The sequence below is a fragment of the Corythoichthys intestinalis genome, chromosome 22, assembly GCF_030265065.1.
Source record: "Corythoichthys intestinalis isolate RoL2023-P3 chromosome 22, ASM3026506v1, whole genome shotgun sequence".
NCBI lineage: Eukaryota > Metazoa > Chordata > Actinopteri > Syngnathiformes > Syngnathidae > Corythoichthys > Corythoichthys intestinalis.
In genome coordinates, this window is record NC_080416.1 from 10,732,657 (window position 1) to 10,755,852 (window position 23,196).

The window sequence follows — 23,196 nt, forward strand, 5'->3', positions numbered from 1 at the left end:
CATAAAAGACAAAGTCGCTAGTATTGGAGTACTTCGGCTACCGAAAAGAAACAGATGGCCGTGGCTAAGAGCAGTGTTTTTCAACCTTTTCTGAGTCACGGCACGTTTTTACATTGGAAAAAATCTCGCGGCACACCACAAATCAAAAATGTTTCTAAATTACTTTCTGTAGAGCAGGGGTTTTCAACCCAGTCCTCAAGGCACACTGTGGGTCCTGGTTTTTGTTCCAGCCGATCCAGCAGAGACAGTTGAACCAATGAGGCTTCTGCTAAAACAAGCCACACCTGACTGCAATCAACTGATTGCACTTGTAAAACACCAGATTGGGGAAAAAGTGTTGTCATCTTGTTTGGTAAGAATGAAATCCTGCACCCACAGTGTGCCTTAGTGGAATAGGTTGGGGACCCCTGCTGTAGAGTATATTTAATAAAAAAATAATTTCTCAGTATTTGTACTTACACAGTTGGAAACTTGAGCCTGTTTAGATGAATACAAAGCCGATATCCTGGCGGGAATCTTCTTTAACAGCTTTCAGTCTCTCTCTGTTTTTATTTTTTGTAGCAGTTATGCTTGATAAGCTCAGAATGATCAGACAGGGGACTTTAGCAATGTCTTTAACAGCATCAGGGCAGAGCATCTCGCTGACAATGGCTTTGCAGGCAGGTCATATTCATTTCTCTGTCACTGTGTGGGACTTTTTGGATTTAGCAACAAGTTCAGCAACAAGTTAATTGGGTTTGACGGCTTTTCCATTTACCAATGTAGTTTTTCCTAAAAAAAAGTCTGTTTCTCTGTGTTTTCACAAAGGCTAACAAAATAGTCCATCAACTTGTTTTGAAGCAATGGGTGTTTCGTTTGAAGATGACGTTTATGCTTACTTGGCACCATGGCGCTGTTGGAGAGCTGCTCGTGTCGCGTTCATGAACTGCTCGGATTTCTAGCCATCAGCCACCTTGCTGTCCAGGACAATGTGTAGGAATAAAACACATGGGGAGGATTGACGGTCGTCACATATGGTTAAAATAGAAAGGACACTTTAGTGTATATCGACACTTGACAAGTCCAATCAAATGTTGTACAGTAGACGTGCCGGGGACCACATTGTCACGGACAGAGAGGCGGCTGATGGCTAGAAATCCGAGCAATATTTGAACGTGACACGAGCAATACCTCGCTCATCTGGACACGATTGAGAACTTTCTATGTACTCCTTCCTTCCTACTGCAACTCTGGCCGACGACGTAAAAAAAAAAAAAAGAAAGAAAAAAATGTGATATTGGATAATTTCTCGCGGCACACCGGTTGAAAAACACTGGCTTAGAGGAGGAAGGTCAGCAGGACCTCCAACATGATTTGACATTTACGTGGTCATCATCCGTCACTTTACACAAAATTTAAGGTAAGTAAATGCTGTCATGAACGTTTCCCATCAGCTACGAGAGTTAACGCCAGCGTGTTTAGCATGTCTAGCGATGGTAAAACAAATTCTATATCGTAAGCTTGTTACTGAGGCAGATAACGTGGCTAGTTAGCATCCCAAGATGGCTAACTATTTTCCTCTCTACCATTAACCTATTTTGTAAAGTCTTCCGCCATTGTAAACATCTGTTCAAAATAACATTTTCATAATACAGCCTGTGGTGGTTTTTCTCTCTGGCAACTTTCTGTGTTGAGAAAGGGTGTCCGTGTGTGTATAACGTGTAAATAATGATACGATTCATACGCACGCGCTCTGTCTCTTACTCTCGCTGGCCATTAATATACAACTAATTAATATTAATATAAGTAGTGGTATGTGTCTTACATAAAATCAATTTGATTATGCATTGTTTAAGTCCATTTTTTTTCTTGTTCAAATGGTGAGCAACTTGAGCTGTGGCTGAGGGTTTAGTATATAAGTTATATTTATTTCAATTAAAAAAAAAAAAAGTTTCAGTTATTTTTTGTAATTTATTTATTTATTTATACATTATAGTCATGTTGGTTTTCCAATTCATACCAGCACGTGCCTAATGTAGAATAAAGAGAAAAAGTGTAACGCTAGTGTAGCCCAAAGTACCGGAGTAAGAGTAGTGTTTCTTCTTCATAAACCTACTCAAGTAAAAGTAAAAAGTATTGCATTGGAAAACTACTCTATGAAGTACATAACCCCTAAAAGGTTACTCAAGTAAATGTAACGGAGTAAATGTAACGCGATACGACACACCTCTGTAAAATTGTTTGACTCATGCTCACTGCCATTGACAGCATTAGACGTCGAATCGATTTGACAAAACGGATTGGACGTCGAGCGCCGTCAATGCCAGCCAATGAGTTAATAGCCTTGTCAAGGAATTCAGCCACTGAATAACATTAAGCACTTTATTAAATCAAGCTTTAATTAGTTGTGACCTTGTTGGTGAGTTTTTTGGCATTATCTCCAGGTTGGGTCCCACCATCTGTTCCATCTCAGCCCATGCATAAAGGGAAGCTCCTCACTTTGGATGAATGCCGAACACCTAAGGTAAGCGAGCTCACCTTCATTTGACTGGGAAATTGCCTGGGGATTCATTAACCAGGAACTATAGATCATTGTTGCATCCTGCTTTTAAGCAAAAATAATGCCCGAGCGTGTAATTATAATGTTGGCAAAGTGGTTTTATTGTTAAGTGGCGTTGCATGCGATTCGAACTGCATATTTACTTATTCACCTTTATTCACCCTATTCTAATTTTATCATTTGACAACACGTTTTTAATAATATTTAACATTTTCCCACAAAAATACACTATTCAGACAAGAAAACGCGTTAAAACTTCAAAATTGTAATGCTAGCATGCTAATTACATTAAGTTCTCAATTTTACACTTTGACACTTATTCCAAACGGCTATCAATGTCATTGACCTAAAAACGTGAGCGCAAAAATAAAACTACATTTCCCATGATACGTGAACGTCACAGTCACGTGACCACTAACTATGGCTTCCTTCTCGTATTGATGCAGACGCACAGCTAACATGACAACATAGCTGTCACGATTTCTACGCTCCTTGAATACGTCCCAGCGCTAAAATGCAGAAGATAAAATCTCTCATGACTCGCCAGGTAAATCATACAAAGTAATAAATTCTAGTTAAAGTGGCTCACTGGGTGTTTGTCGCAGGCATGTTGAAGAACTTGCTAATAGCTAAGTTGCTAATTTGACAGGTGGATCTATTCACCAATCAAACGGCACATTTTCCTGCTGTATAAGCTGTTTTTACATTTAAAATTACACCTGCGATGAATGAACAAATCATAACAGACGGAAAATATGTGAACAAATCCTTAATAAGAAATGACAATGCTCTAGTATTGTGATATTTACTGTACTTAGAATACAGCAGGACACACCAAGAGTTGTCACTCTTATTTTTATTGTGGAATTGATGTCGGTGAAAAGCCAACTTTGACAAAGACTTTAAATCTAAGCTACGTGTTGACATGGTGCTTCCGATTTAGGGTAAGGCGACATAAACTTTTCCCGAAATTTTAATTCACAATTTAAAATGTTCATGTGGCTAAGTAACACATAATGCAAACGCCGTTTGATTAGATTTTATTTGTAAGTGCTATGTTTTTTTTTTTTTTTTTTTTTTTAAATGAGGAATTCCTATTTTTCCTCATTTTAAAAAATATGATTTAGTGATAATTATTGTTATATTTATATATTTGTAATAATTATTTTTTTAGTATATACTTATTAGGGCTGCAGCTATCGATTATTTTAGTAGTCGATTAATCGATGAACCAGTTAGTTCGCATAATCGAGTAATTGGATAAGGAACATGAAAAATTAAAATACCTGAGCCTCAAATGGTATTTGGGGGGGGGGGGGGGGTCTATATACAACAAAAGAACAATTGGCTAACTTACATAGCAAAAGTCCACAAGCGTAAATGCTACAAAATGCTAACTTAAAATTTTTTTATTTATTTTTTTTTAACAATACTCTTAACAAATGGTTCAGACATATATTCCCACAAAAAACGGCTAAATATATCTATAAACTAAGTTATGAATGCATTAAAAAACATTAGCTCAAACAAAAACTTGTCTCATGTTGGTCTTAACAGGGAGCTGTTGGATTCAGCCATGTGAAATGAGGCAGACCAGAGGGCAGTGTATCCACCCTAAGCAATAAAACTAAATGCAAACACTTTCAAAATAAACCATTACAACGCCACTTTAATTAAACGATTACTCGAAGCAATAAAATTTAATTGAAATACTTTTTTCTTATCGAATACTCGAGTTAATCGATTAATCGGTGCAGCAGTAATACTTATTTTCTCTCACATTAAGTATTTTTGGTGCTGTTTTGGTTAAGCTGCAAAGATTTAATAGGCATTTCCATTCATTCTATTAGGTAGTATGATTTAAGATAAGAGAATTATGAGTTACGGGCAGGATAACAAAATGGATTAAACTCGTAACCTGTAAAAATGGTGAGTTTCTTGTCATACGCTAAAAACTACGAGCGCAATTGTACATGTTTTATACATTTATTGGCACAAATTAGACCTCTGTCTCAGGATGTCACCAATCTGATCATGTGATTGGAAATTGAGCCTGATCACGTCATTTTTAGATTATCGGAATTGGGTGAAGCTATTTATTATTCAAGTAATCGATCTTTTGATTAATTGGTTCGAATAATCGAGTAATCGGATTTCGAACATTTAATGCGTTGCAGAATAAATTTTAACATGTAAAACAAAGAAGTGTTTATGCTTGCAATAATATTTATTTTGACTTGTCAAGCACTTTCAAAACAGCATTAAATGCGAATACAAAATAAAATACCTGAGTGTTTCTTCAAATGATGTAGAATTGCACTTTCATTTTACAAGAGCAATAAATGCATTTAAAAATAAAATACCAGAGTTTACCCTCAAATGGTCTAAGAAAATAACTAAATGCGTATCTAAAATGGTATGTGTTAAGTACACAAAAGAACAATTGGTTAACTTGCATAGCAAAGGTCCGCTAGCTTAAATGCTATAAAATGCAAACATTTTTTTTTTTTAAACTAAACTCTTAACAAATCGTTCAAACACATATTCTTATCAAAAACTGCTAAATATACTTAAGCTAACATATTAGCTTAAACAAAAACTTACCTTATGTTGGTTTTATCAGGGAGCAGCTGTAGTCAGCCATGTTTGATGAGTTATGTCATATTCAATATTGCCTCTCAAGTGCAGTATATCCACCCAAATAAATATACAGTGCTCTCCATAATTTTTTGGCTCAATCTTGGTCTCACACAAAAATACACACAGTCCCAGGCTTCAACTGGGACCGTGTGCTTTGGTCAGATGAGACCAAGATTGAGCTTTTTAGCAACAAACACTCTTAGTGGGCCTGGCGTGCCACGAAAGATGCGCATGCTGAAAAGCACCTCATACCCACTGTGAAGTATGATGGTGGGTCAGTGATGCTGTGGGACTGTTTCGCTTCCAAAAGCCCTGGGAACCTTGTTAGGGTGCATGGCATCATGAATGCTTTGAGATACCAGGACATTTTAAATCAAAATCTGTTGCCCTCTGCCCGAAAGCTGAAGATGGGTCGTCACTGGGTCTTTCAGCATGACAATGACCCTAAACATATGTCCAAATCTACACAGAAATGGTTCACCAGACACAAAATCAAGCTCCTCCCATGGCCATCTCAGTCCCCAAACCTTGTTTTTTTGGCAAAAGGGGGTTGTTCAAAGTATTAACACCAGGGTTGCTAATAATTGTGACACACATTATTTGATGTCAAATAATTTTTTCTTTATGTGGGATTTTTTCCCACTGAATGAATGCACTTGTATTGAAGGTTGGATTTTTCTCTTTTTTTCCATTAAGGTCCCATATTATTTGATTAAAAAAAATATATTAGAAGCTAAAAAACACATCTTTTTCAGGGGTGCCAATAATTATGGAGGACACTGTAACTGTAACTAAATGCAAACACTTTGAAAACGAACCATTGCAACGCCACTCTAATTAAATGAATCCTCGAAGCAGCAAAATTTGATTCAAAGCTTTTTTTTAATCGAATTACTCGAGTTAATCGATTAATCGTTGCAGTACTATTACAAAGCAACTGAAGCTTATCTCTGTTTGAGAGCAGAGCTCATTAATAAACATGTGCTATGAATCAAATCAAATCAAATCAATTTTTTAATGAGCAATAAACTCAAAATCATTCAGAAAATTTGACAACTGTCCTGCCATATTTTGTTCAATATTGATTGTATCATTTTTAACAGGGTCTAAAAAGCCCTCAGGAGAGCATAACAGACCTCAGTCCTGTGGAGAACTTGAGGATCCCAAGCGAGGTAAATTTCACCTTAAAATTAACCTCATGAATCTTATATTTACCTCTTTTATTAACACTTGTGTGGTTTTAACAATGTCATATGAACCGAAACCATTGCAGACACGTTACCTTGTTACGAACGTGATTCATTACGTTTCACTCCCAAAAGGTTTCCATTGACATAAAAGAGAGTGAAGGCACACATTTATTTTACTTAAGGACTCCTTCACATTCATCCCAGAGGCCATAGTGTGAAATAAGTTCTGCTCTAGCACATCTCTTTTTAGCTGGTACGGCAACACAATCAGTCATGCTTAGTCACATGAGGAGACTCAGCAGATTGCTGTATAATGCTTAATATCAACGCTTTTTAACCAGTTATCAGTGAGCACGAGTCCCCCCCGAATTTTAATGATTAGATGATCGAAATAAGGTAAAAAAACAAAACAAAACAGTTGGAATTCGGAAACTGAGAATGTATTTTTAAGTATTAACACATTGGCTCCTATTGATGACGATAGACTTTCAATCCAATTTGACTGGAAGTGCTGGCCCCCCAGTCAAACTGGGATTGGCAGTGAAACGTGATCACTCAGTGCTAGCCTTCAAAGTTGAAATGGATTTGACGTCTATAACTGTAAATGGCAGTGAAAAAAGAAAACAAATACATATACAGTGCACTTTATGCCATATTTCAACCTCTTCAGACCCGCATTTTTTTCTGCTGAGCAAAAAAAAAAAAAAATCTGCGCTGATTTTTCTCTACTCAAACACCAGAACAAAGTGCAATTTTTTTGGTCGGGGATATTTCATGATTTTATCGGTTATTTTTAAATTTTAATGTGTTTTTAATGAGAAAAGAGCACGTTACGTTATCCTTTTTGAAGTTGCGTTTGGTCAGCCATTTTCAAAGAGCCAAAAATAGCAAAGAGGGTGTGCCAGACTTTATGATTTGATTCCGATGGCTAAAGTTTCATCCAATCATCTCCCAGAAGTGGTAATAGCAACTAAATTATGTGAATTTATTGGTTTAGAGAGGGGAACGAGTCATGTCCTTCAGCAGCATGCGTAGGTGTGAAGGGGTTAATATTTACACTCTTGAAATAAACAGCGACAAAAGAGAAAACGTCCAGCGACAGCAAAAAGAATCTAGAAAATCATAACTATATCACATAGGATTGTATTTTATATACGTTTATTTATGAAAAACAAAATAAAAGTATTTTTTTTGCAACCATATACTAGTCCTTCTAAAAAAATTAGCATATTGTGATAAAGTTCATTATTTTCTGTAATGTACTGATAAACATTAGACTTTTATATATTTTGGATTCATTACACACAACTGAAGTAGTTCAAGCCTTTTTTTGTTTTAATATTTATGATTTTGGCAAAAAAGTCAAGAAAGAACAAAAATCCCTATCTCAAAAATTTGCATATTTCATCCGACCAATACAAATAAGTGTTTTTTAATACTAAAAAAAAAAAATCGACCTTCAATTATTTATATCAGCTATGCACTCAATACTTGGTCGGGAATCCTTTTGCAAAAATGACTGCTTCAGTGCGGTGTGGCATGGAGGCAATCAGCCTGTGGCACTGCTGAGGTGTTCTGGAGGCCCAGGATGCTTCGATAGCGGCCTTAAGCTCATCCACAGTGTTAGGTCTGGTGTCTCTCAAGTTCCTCTTCACAATATCCCACAGATTCTCTATGGGGTTCAGGTCAGGAGAGTTGGCAGGCCAATTGAGCGCAGTAATGCCATGGTCAGTAAACCATTTACCAGTGGTTTTGGCACTGTGAGCAGGTGCCAGGTCGTGCTGAAAAATGAAATCTTCATCTCAATAAAGCTTTTCAGCAGATGGAAGCATTAAGTGCTCCAAAATCTCCTGATTGCTAGCTGCATTGACCCTGCCCTTGATAAAACACAGTAGACCAACACCAGCAGCTGACATGGCACCCCAGACCATCACTGACTGTGGGTACTTGACACTGGACTTCAGGCATTTTGGCATTTCCTTCTCCCCAGTCTTCCTCCAAACTTACCTTGTTTTCCGAATGACATGCAAAATTTGCTTTCATCCGAAAAAAGTACTTTGGACTACTGAGCAACAGTCCAGTGCTGCTTCCCTGTAGCCCAGGTCAGGCGCTTCTGCCGCTGTTTCAAGTTCAAAAGTGGCTGGGGAACGCTGCACCTGTAGCCCATTTCCAGCACACGCCTGTGCACGGTGGCTCCTGATGTTTCTACTCCAGACTCAGCCCACTGTTTCTGCAGGTCCCCCAAGGTCTCTACAATCTTTCTCAGGGTGCAGTCACCTCTTCTGGTTGTGCAGCGTTTCCTGCCACACCTTTTCCTTCCCCCAGACTTCCCACTGAGGTGCGTTGATACAGCACTCTGGGAACAGCCTATTCGCTAAGAAATTTCTTTCTGTGTCTTTGCCTCTTGCTTGAGGGTGTCAATGATGGCCTTCTGGACAGCAGTTAGGTCAGCAGTCTTGCCCATGATTGGGGTTTTGAGTAATGAACCAGGCTGGGAGTTTTTAAAAGCCTCAGATAACTTTCGCAGGGGTTTTGAGTTCATTCGTTGATTCAGATGATTGGGCTTGTAGCTTTTTTAGAGTACCTTTTCATGATATGCTAATTTTTTGAGATAGGGATTTAGAACAATCGCCTCTGCATTGTACTAATTATTGCATTTTCTAATTTTCTATAATGTTGGGATAGCCATGTTCAAATTCAGACTTGATACATTTTCAATGTAATCGATCAGGACTCATATGCAAAAATTAACTCTAATCGGTTCAGAACAATTGAATTTTTGTTATCTCCAATTTTCTTGGTCAACTCCTAACTCAAAAACAGCTCAATGCTGGAGAACCTCAAGCTTTGCAAAAAGTACTAAATCATTAAGCATTTGGACATAAACTATTTATACATGCCAAACCAACTACAGAACTAACTACAAAAACACTCCATCTGTACGTTTTTATCGACATGGCAAACCTGTTTGACAAAAACAAACCTTCTCTGATGTGATATGGATCACATTGTTCTGTGAATGTAATTGGAGGTTTATAGTAAACACGTAACTACTCACTAAATGCATACCTATCTTGTTGTTCAGAGCTTCGGTTACAGCATGTACCTAACAGCACAGGGAGTAATTAAATATCTGACTTTTATTGTGGAAGAACCATTAGTGTTCCCGATGGACAGACTGGCTTTTTCTGCTCCAGGTCATCCGGGATTGAGACACATGCCTTTTTATGTATGCTTAACAAAAAAAAAACAACAAAAAAACAAGGCTTATTAAGTGCATTACAGACTTTACTTATATTTATCCCAAGCGGGCCAGCAGCTTTAAATGCCCTGAAATATGACTTACGTGCGTCCGTAGGGAAATGGCCAAGCGAGGATTCTCATTGTGCTAGACCATATGTTTGTAAAGTTGCTTTTATTTTTCATGACTCTCATCGCTTGGCACCGTTTCTGCATTATGAGTCATGATTGAAACCATTTGGCTGCCACCAGGAGTTGAGAGCGACATCTGGCTCAATGATAGAGGATGAATGATGCAGAGTGAACCAAATGGATGATGACTTTAAAGTTTTTAAGCAGGGAATGATAGGGTTGTTAAGTGTGAGAAAAAAATACAGATATGTACAGTGGATGGAGCTGCTACAACAATTAATTGCTTAAATAATCAATTTTTTAAAGGCATTATCCTAAAAATGGTTCATAGTGTTCTTTTTTTTAACCTCTTAACCCTTTAATGGGTTAATTTAAAAAACTTCAATATTACTAATTATTATGATCGTTTTCTTTTTATTACGAATTATTGTAATGTAATTGTTGTTTCATTTTTTAATAAATTTTAAAATAATAATTTGACAACATTCAAATTAATTAAACTGGTTATGGCCTCCAATAACTCTATTTATTTTTTATTGTATTTCATTTAAAATTCCATAGTAATTCATTGAGTTCTCGATAAGGGTTATGAGTAAAAACACGCTTTATTTATTCTATATTTCTCTAGTATTTTTAATATATATATATTTTTTACATTAAAAAAATTGTAGCTGTCTTTTTGTTTTTTAAATTTATTATTTTTAAATGTAAAGAAATGGTAAACCTTTTTTATTTTTTTTTTTTAAATATATATATTTTAATGTAAAGGGTGTTTTTCAGTGGTCGCCGTCAACCTTCCCAGTTCAATAACAGTGAATTAATTAATGAAAACAATATAAAAATTCATTCACCTTTTCAAAATACATACATGTAAGATGCATTTACCCTCTTTTACCAGCAGGGGATGCCCTTGGTTTACTCACACGTGCTACTAGTTTCAGTTTCTGCATATAAATTAAAAATTCACAATAATCAATTGTCCCCCCTCCCCCAAATATGACCATTGCAAACGGGGGTTTCATGATTCATTTCAGTTTTCGGCTTTAAATCTCTGAAAATGTTTTGATTAAGAAATGTTTTATCAATCACCTCTGGGTGGGTATTTATTTATTTTTCATCATCCCGTTCTTGACCGTCATCATTCACAGTGTACTCGAGACTTTGATATTTCCTTTGATTCTTTGATATAGCCTGCAATTTGAATACAAATAGATCTGTAATTTCCGTCAAAAAGAGATGTGAATGTCATTGATTTGCAAAGCGGATGGACATTTTTTTGTTGTTTCTGGCTCATTCAAAGTGGAAGCGGATCAAAGCTTCCCTGCACGTGTGGCATAGTATTGCCTAAAAAAAACAAAAAAACCCTCACGTTCATTCAGTTTGAGATGTCTGGCAAGCTGAAGCCCCCCACACATATTTTTTGTGCTCATCCCTCTGTCTTCTCATCCCTCCACTAGAACTTTCAGCAGCTGTGAGTCATCCGACCCCCTCCTCCCACCGCCCCCGCTCACATTCTCTCTCATTTGGGTTGATTTCCCACCCACCTTTCTTACGGCGGACCGTGATCTCCCGTGCCTTCACCCCTCCTTTCCAATCTCATGCACTCACCCACACATTTCCCTTGTGGCTGCTGCTCACTTCCTAACTCACTCACACACCCTCTGTCTATATGAGCTATACTGTTAACTCATTGGCTGCCAATGACTGTAAGGGTGTGACAATATATCAAAACAGTGATGTATCGCGATCCTTTGTATCTCAAAAGGTTATCAATATGCTTCGGATCAAGAATCGATTTAGCGTTTTAAAAAGGAACCAACAGGTTGCTACCAGGTTGCTGTCTCCATTGGCGGCACTGAATGTCTAATCCATTTTGACTGTGAGGGTCAATGATGAATTGGATGTCTAGACCCGTCAATGGGACTGAAACACTATTCATAGCCAGTCTTGCCGGTTTTGGGTGCATTTATAGGTCACTTCATGTTCATGTTAGGGCATTTACAGGTCACTTCCCGGTGATTTTGAGTCACTTCAAGGGATGTACTGAAAGCAAAATTCTTGTCCGAAACCGAAAACTGAATATTGGAAGCACTTGGCCGAAAAACTGAAAGCCCGAAAAATACACATGCATATAATTACTGTTTTTGTTCATTTCAAAAAGAAAAAAAAAACATTATTTTCTGATTACTGATAAAATTAGGAACCGGGGCACTTTAGGGGTCATTCAAATTAGAGAGGGGGCTAGTGCCCCTGTAGCCCTCCCTTAAAACCGGCACTGGGAGGGTGCGTTCCCGGCTGCAGTGAGCGCGGTCTTCATCATAGCATTCTGTTTTGTGGATGTAGACACACGTCGTGGCAAATTTGGGACACTCGAAGTCTCACGCCTTCAATGGCGTACCGCAAGCAACACGTCACTTCCGCTCATTAATATTCATGATGTTAGCAACTGTTGCTAAGGGGGGGGACACGCTTCCGTTTGTCCCCAACAGTAAATGAATGCAAATAGTGTACGAAGGAGATGTTTACAGAGCTAAACGTACCAATTCTGTTCGAAAATGATGTCCCTGGTGCCAAATTCACTGGTAAAGATGTGGAAGAACTTACAAATGTTCAGTTAAAAAGATGGCTTGAGTGTCGAGGGCTGAAAAAGACGGAAAAAAGAAACAAGCCTATTTATCGACACCTTTTTCTTACGCCGCTGACAATGACATTCTCCTGTTTCAACAGTCCCTGTCTATCTTATATATTATATCCTCTGGTTGTTTTACGTCTGACCGTTCTTTTGGGCAATTTATTATTTTTGTGTAGCGATCGCAAATGCTACACGATGACAGTCAACGAACACTTTAAATTTTTTCATTCATAACAAATCTTAATTCTATAATTTATTTACACTTCCCCCTTACTAAAGTTGTTTTTTTACAACAGAAAAGGTAACAGTTGCAGTCAGATACCCTTTTACTTCTTTTCAGGTCATTCATTGTCCTACAGAAGAAGCACGGCAAAACGCCACCAACAAAATGCTCACTGCATATGAAATGTGAATGGCTTCAACTTGCTGGTGTTAAACGTCCGTGCAAGTTGATCCATTCTTCACATTTTTTCCTCTGAGTTTTTGGTTTCAGAAAACCTATGAAGAAAACATCCTACATATGTCGTAATGTCTAGAGTTGTTTCTACAAGTTCCATATCAGCAGTGCTTGATTGGCATGTTTGTTTTTGAGAGATTACCGGAAAAAAATAGCAGAAATATAATGGTTGGTATGCGAGGGCGTGTCTATAATGTCCCACTTTCGCTTTACGATGCGACGTCACAGTCTAAAAATAGCATTCGTGCGGTATGCTATTGCTAAGCTAAATGAGATCTTAATATATGTTTGTGTGGAACTAAAAACTATGCCGTTCGCCGAAGTTAGTAAAGCTCTTTACAAGGCTGGTACAATCTCTCCTACTCCTTAAAATAAGACTTGTTTTGTTGTGCAACAAGTAGAATCGATTGAGAGCCAAGCGAGTGGGCCGAGTCCTCGCCGCGACCCAACCGAGCGAAGGCGCTCCCAGCCGGATTAAACGGCGACTGGCAGAGTGGGTCTGGAAGTCGTGACAAAAGTGACAAACATAGTGCTATAAACGTATTGTACTAAACCACAGCAAATGCACATGTATGCATTTAAATACTACTTTAATAAAGCAAATATTATACAAATATTCTATGAACGCAACTTCAGAAGCGTGTAGAAGCGATGAAGCAAATTTATTTTATTTCATTTAATAATTTCTATATTTCTTTGATACCTCAAAATACTTCCAAACCGAGGACATATTGGCTATGACCCAGTAGTGTTAGCTCGTTGTAGGCATTGGAGGACTAAGGGTCTTGACACTTTTCGGTGGTAAACTTTCGGCCTTTTAACCAAAAACTGAAAATGCAATTTTAGCTATTTTCGGCCGAAAGTTTTTGCCGCCAAATTTTCGGTGACAGCTTTGTCACTTCCTAATAATTTGCGGGTCACTTCCTGTTCAGTAACCCAAAATCAACAGGGAAGGGATCCGTAAATTCCCCAAATGGACAGGAAATGACCCAGAAATTCCCCAAAATGAACAAGAAGTGACACAAAATCAATATATTGTAGAATTTCTTGACCCATGTATCGATAATTGTTGTATCGCCACATCATTAGTTCATTGTTATTGTGAGCTGTGTATTGCAAATCCTCTCGTATCATGTGGTACCTAAAGGTTCCCACTAAGCCTGAACGATATATCGTTTAAACATTGCTATTGCGATGTGCGCGTGCGCAATAGTCCCATCGCAAGCACGTGCAATAGTTTTTTTTTTTTTAATCCATATACGCCTTGCTTTCTACTCTGCGCACAGCCTCAAACCCTCCCTCTCCCAGCCCTTTGTTCCTCTCAGTCACTGCGGCACTTGCTTATTAAAGTTAACGATGGCTTTGATCTGGCCAAAGAAGCAGACTTCACACGGGCATCTGTCAATCATCGTTTAACTTGTTAAACAGTTTCTGCAAGGAAGCCGTGCTGGAATGAACGTGTGTGTGTGTGTGGAGATGTTGGAGACATATAAATGCCAGAAATGATCATGAGGAGTTTGAAATTTCTACGTGTCACTCCAGCGCTCACAGCTAAGGTAGATAAACAGAAGCATTTATTAAAGCCAAGCATTTATCTACTACAGTATTTTATTCTTGTTCAAAAATGATTTGGTTGGACAGTTATGTTTAAAACTGATCATAATTTTGACATATGAAGTGCTTAAAAACCATTTTATATACATTTTTAAAAATCACTTTGGGGGAAAAAGTGAGAAAAAACATGTCTTATACGTTATCACTTTCCAATGGTAAATCTGAATAAATACATTGAGCACAAAAAACACACACAAAAAAAAATATAAAAAAATGGGGGGGTGCGCTATTTCGTGATTTTTCACTTATCGCGGCGGGTTCTGGTCCCCATTAACCGCGAAAAACGAGGGATCACTGTACACTGTGGTGATAGTGAGTCATCCAGCGTCTTTCCAAACAGCTATTCAAGTCATCAAGTGAAAATTTCTTTAAAAAATATATAATTTTTTTAAATATTGCAATATAATATCGCAATATATCGCAAACCCCCCAAAAATCGCAACAATAGTTTTTTTCCAATATCGTTCAGGCCTAGTTCTCACCCTTAATTGACTTTTATTTAGAAGGAACCAGGAAAAGGAAATACACATTTTTGGGGTAGTTTTATCTAAATTAATTGTGATTAGTCTAGCAATCTATTTTCAAATTTAGACCATAGATGCTAACAGATGTATTCGTGTTACAGCAACACTTGTTAACTTTTCAGTTTTAGTGGATTTTAGCGACGCCGCTGGACAAAACAGGTAGTGTTTTGTCATCAGGAAGACTGTTTCCCATGTGCACACCTGCACAGTGTAGTAAAATCATCAATCAATCAAAAATCAATCTCCCGATTGCCTGCAGATGGATTAAACAACATTTCTGTTTCCAGCGGCTGTGTGAATGATGAGTAGTAATAGGGTAATGAATCCAGTTGTGGCTAAACACCCTGCTCGAAGTTAATTAGTGCCAGTGAAAGCGATACAGACCCCCTCAAGATATAAACGAGTTGCCATTAAACTACTTGTCAGTCGACATATTATCATAAATGTTATGAAAATATTTTATAAAGGTTGAAAAGTTACCCAGTGTCGCTTTAAATCAACTAAAAAAATACTGTAAGACTAAATAGCTGAACTCTTTGGCTACCATTGACGTTGGTAGATATTTAATATGAAACTAACCAGGAAGAAGAAATGCACATTTTATGCAATAAATCTCAAATAAGCGTGATTATTGATCAACCACAGCATGTAACAGATTTAACCAACAATTTAGGCCAAAAAGATTAACAGCGATAGGCGTCCGATCCATTTAATTTGGGAGTCTAGCAGCGATCATTTGCAATGGCAGTGAATGAGTTAATTTAATAGGCCGTACTAAATGGATTGCATATATCCCCATAATTCCACATCCAACTTTCCCAAGTCTATATTTAGTTGTGGTGTATTTGAATGTGCTGATGCCTCAATGTATTGATTCCACACATAAAAGAAGTCCCAGTCAGCATTACCTTCCAACGCGTGGGATGTTTTATTAATGCGCGCACAAATGTATGAGTTTTTGAATTCAGGCACGGCTGTTTTGTTTGTGCTTCAATACTTTATTCATCTCATCAGCGTCACCTTTAGCAAACTGACATTGTTGGCTTTTTAGTGACGGTTGTTTGATAAATTGCCATGGGCGCAACTATCTGGAGAGTTTGGAGGATGAATCCAAATTATTTGGAAAATAACTTGACCTCTCCTTCGAGTGCCAAGTTACATTTTCTGCATGTTTTCAAATGAAGAATTTATCAGACTCCCATCATTTGAATGGAATGAGTCTGAAAGGTGTGGAGTTTAATTACTGAGAGTCATCCCTGTTCATTTTTTTTTTTACTGTATTTTTTGGACTAGAAGTCGCACCAGGCATAAAATGCGCAATGAAGAGGAATAATGTACTGTATTGGCCCGAATATAAGACGACCCTGATTATAAGACGACCCCCTCGTTTTCAAGACGCAAGTTTGGAAAAAGACTTTTTGAACACCAAATTAATTTTTATACAGAAAATAATTACAGTACATCTGAAACAAATGATTATAACAATACATTTGAGAGAAAAAGCATGTTATTTTGTCTTACTCAAATCTTAATATCTGAACATTTAAATATGTAAACTAAAGTGTAATCACATTCGTAAATGAAGGGCTTCTGGTTTTGGAAATTTAAATAAACCAATCTATTGTGATAAAACAACAAAATTGCAATAACTTCATTAACCATCAAAGTGAGGTCTAACTGTAACTGTAGTCTTGAAACAAATCTTAATAAGGAAAAACATTGCAATAAAATAATGCAAACTGGTTAAACTTGAGAGTAGCTGAGATCTGTAATGACAGAACATTACTCCTTAGGTACAGCATTCGCTTCAATGATATCTGGCGCCATCTAGCGTCGCGAATAGGTATGATGTCTAGACCCCAAATGTAAGACGACTCAGTCGATTTCAGTCTTATTTCAATGCAAAAGACACCGTCTTATATTCGGGCCAATACGGTATTATTTGCACTGGAGTATAAGGCACATGTTTTGGGGAAATTTATTTAATAAAATCCAACACCGAAACAGAAATTTCATCTTGAATGCCAATCTAAATAATAAATAGAATCGAGAACAACAAGTTAAATAAGTGTATGGTATGCGAACGTTACATGACGCATAAACAACGAACTGAGAACATGCCTGGTATGTTAACGTAACATAGCTATTCAGAGTTATTCAGATAACTATAGCATGAAGAACATGCTAACAAGTTTGCCAAACCATCAGTGTCACTCCAAATCACTCAATTCCATGAAATCTTCATTTGTTCAGCCTTCTCAGTTGTTTTTCTTTGTTTTTATAAGGTGTTGTCAGTGTTGAAACACAGGCCTTGAGTGCCCTCTTGCGGTTTAGTGTGAAAGTTAGGGATGTCCCGATCCGATCAAGTGATCGGAAAATCGGGCCAATCGCGCCATTTTTCAGAGGATCGGATGTTTTATTAAAAAAAGACATTTTTCTGCTTCACGCTCATACAGCCTCTCACCCTCCTCTCTCTAAGCAGTGCATGCTTGGTACTAAAAGTTAACCGTGATTGACAGGTTTTTAGCTTTAATCTTGCCAGCGAAGCCTCGCTAGCTCTACGATCAAAGGCACAAATATACAAATATGTTAATCATAGTTTACCTCAGTGCTTCTCAAATAATTTTCTGTTACGCCCCCGCCAGGAAGATGTAAATACCCCCCCCTCCCCATTTACTGTATGTCTCCACTGTAAATAGTATCATTTGTCTACAAAATTATTATGAGTGCACCTCTGCATAACGTCCTTTTTATTATCAAAGAAAAAAAGTACCGTATTGGCCCGAATATAAGACGGTGTTTTTTTAATTGAAATAAGATTGAAAAAGAGGGGGTCGTCTTATATTCGCGGTCTAGACATTATACCCGTTCACGGCGCTAGATGACGCCAGATACAGTACATTTTTTGACGATTTGATACTGAAAAATAAAATCAATACATAATAATACATTCAAATTGATGAGCAAGATTAACCTATGAGGACAAATTGCCAAACAATTTGACTGAAAAAAACAACAAAAAAAATAGGACAAAAATGACAGTGACATTGGACAGAAAGACCGTTTTAATTTTTGCTGCAGGCAGTATCACCTCCTTTGCTATGGTGTGGGGTTATTCTGCCCTGAGCAACTTGGTATGCCACCTAACATGATGCTAACAGTGCTTGCTGGTTTACTGATGCAACACTTACAAAGCAAGACGATTGTTGGCAATATTCGGAACGTGAGTTAGGCGTTCAATGTATTTCTTGTTGTTTCTTTTCTTCTAATCCCCCATAACCCGTTCCTGTTTGCTGCTTTGTCTAAATAAACAAGATATCTTAATTGATCACAATGGGAGTATGTCATACTCCAATGTGAAAGATTAAAACTGTTCAGATCAACCAGACACTGAGACTTCCATTCTCCGAGTCAAACAGCTGAAAAAGGACAGGTTTAAAAAAATATATATATTCGGCACGTTTTCGCAGAATAAAAATTAAGCAGCTTATCAATGTGATTGGAATCTAATGCCTTTAAGTGACGTCTTAATTGATTTTGCTTACTGCTGTCCGCTGCAAACATGTTTAGACACAGTAAGCAGACTGGTCTTTCCTCGTCTCCCACTGTATTAAAAGTCAAAGCCAAACTCTACATACACTTCGACTATTTCCTCGTCTTAGGTCTTCATATCTCTCTTTGCTGTGTGCTCGTTTGGTTAAAAAATACTGCGCACACTCTAAAAATGAGAGCGGCACTGCCACCCACTGAGTGGATGTGCAATTACAATTCATTCAAGTACGGCAAAAAAGTATGTTCCCGAGGTCAAATGCGCCACCTCCAGCATCGCTCTGCCTCCCTTTGGGGGGTTGGTGGGGGCGCTTGTCTTGTATTTCCCTGCACTTGATCTATAAAAGTAACATTTACTGACCACTACTACTTTATAATTAGGACTATTTGTTCACGCAGTTGTTCACAAAGTGGTGAACTTTCTCACCACATCAAATGGATTGGATGTCAATAAGTGAAAGTGAAAACTCAAGCATTTCATCACTTTTTTTTTTTTTTTTTTTGACCTGTGACTATTCACCTGCTCATTAACTCTATTAAATGATAGCGCATTGGCTCTGGATTTTGTTGTGAGATGCACAGCATGTTAATCAATGACACTTAGGGTTCTCACACATGCGAAGGGAGAGAATCCTTTTGTATTTTTTTTCAGTCCTTCATTTCCTCCCTTTGTTCCTCCCAACCCCTACCGATATCCCCCATGAGAACGGCCCGGTGAAATAACATGTAATCTTCTCCCAAACCGCACTTGTATTCCCTCTCGTTATCCATCTTCTTTTCATTCAACCTCTTTCTCACTTTGTCCTTAAGCCCTGCCTGCACGTCGTAACTGCTTTTGTTCCTTCAATGTTGTTTTTAACACCATCTCGCTCTTATTTTCTTCTTTTGCAAAGTTTTAATTAATTTTGATTCATTGATTCGATCCTTTCTAAGTGTGACGTTTTGCTACGTGGGAACTTTCTGAAGACTTGTGTGTTGGTGTTTCAGGAGGAGTTGCGGGAACTAAGGGAGCAACCCGTTGACCCCCAGGCCGAGCAGGAGATCATCGACGGTATTGAGGAAGTCTACTTCTCAGATGACTCTTTTGACATGGTGCAGCATGAACTCGAGGTTGTATTGAAACCCATTCCTTTACCTAGTTGTATTCTCACTTGTTGCTTATAGTGTTGCACCAATACCGATACTAGTATCGGTACTGATACAGCACTAAAATTAGTTGATCGTTACTGAGAAGTAACATGCCGATTTTGTGAAATATATACAGCGGGGCAAATAAGTATTTAATCAACCACCAATTGTGCAAGTTCTCCTACTTGAAAAGATAAGAGAGGCCTGTAATTGTCAACATGGGTAAACCTCAACCATGAGAGACAGAATGTGGAAAAAAAAACAGAAAATCACATTGTTTGATTTTTAACGAATTTATTTCCAAATTAGAGTGGAAAATAAGTATTTGGTCACCTACGAACAAGCAATATTTCTGTCTGTCAAAGAGGTCTAACTTCTTCTAACGAGGTCTAACAAGGCTCCACTCGTTACCTTTATTAATGGCACCTGTTTTAACTCATTATCGGTATAAAAGACACCGATCCACAACCTCAGTCAGTCACACTCCAAACTCCACTATGGCCAAGACCAAAGAGCTGTCGAAGGACACCAGAGACAAAATTGTAGACCTGCACCAGGCTGAATCGGCAATAGGTAAAACGCTTGGTGTAAAGAAATCAACTGTGGGAGCAATTATTACAGTACTGTATAGTACTACAGTACACATCCAGGCCCGTCTGCGGTTCGCTTGAGAGCATTTGGATGATCCAGAAGAGGACTGGGAGAATGTGTTATGGTCAGATGAAACCAAAATAGAACTTTTTGGTAGAAATACATTTTCTCGTGTTTGGAGGAGAAAGAATACTGAATTGCATCCGAAGAACACCATACCCACTGTGAAGCATGGGGGTGGAAACATCATGCTTTGGGGCTGTTTGTCTGCAAAGGGACCAGGGCGACTGATCTGTGTAAAGGAAAGAATGAATGGGGCCATGTATGGAGAGATTTTGAGTGAAAATCTCCTTCCATCACCAAGGGCATTAAAGATGAGACGTGGCTGGGTCTTTCAGCATAACAATGATCCCAAACACACAGCCAGGGCAACAAAGGAGTGGGTTCGTAAGAAGCATTTCAAGATCCTGGAGGGGCCTAGCCCGTCTCCAGATTTCAACCCCGTAGAAAATCTGTGGAGGGAGTCGAAAGTCCGTGTTGCCCAACGACAGCCCCAAAACACCACCGCTCTAGAGGAGATCTGCATAGAGGAATTGGCCAAAATACCAGCAACAGTGTGTGAAAAGCTTGTGAAGAGTTACAGCAAACGTTTGGCCTCCGTTATTGCCAACAAAGGGTACATAACATAGTATTTAGATGAACTTTTGGTATTGACCAAATACTTATTTTCCACCATGATTTGCAAATAAATTCTTTAAAAAAATCAAACAATGTGATTTTCTGTTTTTTTTTTTTTTTTTCCATATTCTGTCTCGCGTGGTTGAGGTTTACTCATGTTGACAATTACAGGCCTCTCTAATATTTTCAAGTGGGAGAACTTGCTCAATTAGTGGTTGACTAAATACTTATTTGCTCCACTGTACTTTTCAAGATCTAGTTTGCAAATGCAGGTTGCCCTACTCAAGATGGCCGGCGGGTACACACGCTAGACGTTCAAGCGTGCAGTGCTCAATCATCCCTCTGCTGTGAATTTCAATGCGTTTATCACTAGTAGACATCCGATCCTTTTGAAGTGGGAGGGTGGCAGCAAATGAACGTTCGTTCATTCGGAGGAGTGAGCACTGCCGCTCCAAGCCACGGATTTTTCGCTGTGTTTTTGGGACATAAAAAATAGCTAATAGCGTACTACGGTATGATGGAAAATTTTAGTGGTTTTGAAACCGTGACGTTTTTATACCACGGCAAACCTTGAAACCGGTAACCGGCACATGCGTAGATGCAAGTCGATGCGAATTCTTTCCTGCGAATTCTGCAAAGATGGAGGAGCAACAAAAGACACAAGAAAAAGACGTAGTTCTTAGAACATAAATGCTAGTACGAGTTATACTAATTTGATATTAAAACCCCTCTCAAGGTTTTCGTTTTAATAAAATTTGTAAAATTGTAAAATTTGTAAAAACTCGTACTAACATTTATCTTTTAAGAACTACATGTCTTTTTATCCAAGGTTCACTTTAAGAACTAACATTGGCCAGCTTTCACTTGCTGGTGTGAATCCCAACAGAACTCGTCAGCGCTGAAGAGTTCAGGTAGGGGGGCCGGTGCGGGAATACAGTAGAAAATCAAACGTTTCTGATATTCAACATCGACATATACTATTGCTTAGCCACAACTGGATTCATTACCACATTACTATTCATCCTTCACACAGCTGCTGGAAACAGAAATGTCATTTAATCCATCTGCAGGCGACCGGGAGATCAGCATTTTACGACACTGCGCGCTGGTCCTCATGGGAAACGCAGTCTTCCTTAAGGCAAAACACTTCCGCTTTTGTCCACCTGCGCCGCTAAAATCGACCAAAACTGAAAAGTTACCCAATGTTGCTTTGATATGTTTTTGTGCTTGGTATTTCCCTTTACATACACGTAATACCGCATAAAAATCGAACACAATCACTCACCCGCTCCTACCCATAAGTTTTTTTTCCCCCCTTTTTGACCTTTTCCATGTAAGGGATTTGTGGCACGTCTCTCTACTCTGTCCAACCTCTATTTGTGTCAGTTTTATATGTTCTTTGTGCAGTTTAAAACTGAGAAATGACTCGCTGTGTGTTTCCGACATCCTCAAAAAGTCTGTGTTTTGAAGCGCTTGACTAACGGAATGAATGACAACTTACTCTCCTGTAAAATTGATGTTGAGACGGGCCCGTGGGTTCCACTTCCCCTCGATTCGGTAATTCCATCAAGGCCACTGATAGCAATACAGTTTTGCAAGGCTTCTTAACCGGCGCTGCCTTCTTGCGCTTCCTGGTTTTTCCTCACCTGAGCTGCCGCCACTTCCTCTTTGACGTCCAGACTGATGGATTGTATCCACTGAACAGAAGGAGGGTGTGAAATCTCATTAGATTTATCTTGGTCTCACCACACCACCTGAAATGAGACTCTCAATCAAGGGGAAAGTAATTACCTATCATCCTCTGAGGCATGGAATTGTAATATCTTCTTTACTGAGCTGAGTTTGTTTGCTGTTTACTAAATATATGTCCTTTGCCTTCTTGTCTCATCCTACACACGATCTTATAAAGTTTATGAATTGAGCTAATTATTTACGTTCCGTTGACTAAGTCAGATCAGCGAGCGCATTTAAGCTCATTTGAATAATTCACGAGATATATTTTTGAATTAAGATACTCCTGAGTGGCGTGTGTCTCTTCCCGGTTCGAACTTTTTTCTAATGAGGATGTGTTTTGAAGCAGCGTGATACATTAGGATAAAAACTACGATGTGTCTGTCACCGGCTGCATGATGAATAAATTTTGTCGCTGTGGCTTGTCTGTGCATGTTTAGAAACTCCCGACTGAGTTGAAGCTGCTGGAGTTGGAAGAGTGCCGAGACAAACTGAAGAGACAACAGGCAGCTGTGAGTCAAAAACATACACTTAATGACTACCATAGAAAT

General features: G+C 38.4%; 1 protein-coding gene across 3 annotated transcripts in view; it reads left to right on the forward strand.

Annotated features, from left to right (window-relative positions):
- The first annotated feature begins 2,946 nt into the window (after positions 1-2,946).
- vps50 (VPS50 EARP/GARPII complex subunit) overlaps positions 2,947-23,196 on the forward strand; it is a 149,702-nt gene continuing 129,452 nt past the window's right edge. For all 3 annotated transcript variants that reach the window (XM_057827781.1, XM_057827780.1, XM_057827782.1), the window contains exons 1-4: positions 2,947-3,086; positions 6,283-6,351; positions 19,505-19,627; positions 23,086-23,157. In XM_057827781.1, the coding sequence (XP_057683764.1) occupies positions 3,054-3,086; positions 6,283-6,351; positions 19,505-19,627; positions 23,086-23,157 (297 nt within the window). In that variant the 5' untranslated portion in view covers positions 2,947-3,053. The remainder of the gene's footprint in view (positions 3,087-6,282; positions 6,352-19,504; positions 19,628-23,085; positions 23,158-23,196) is intronic.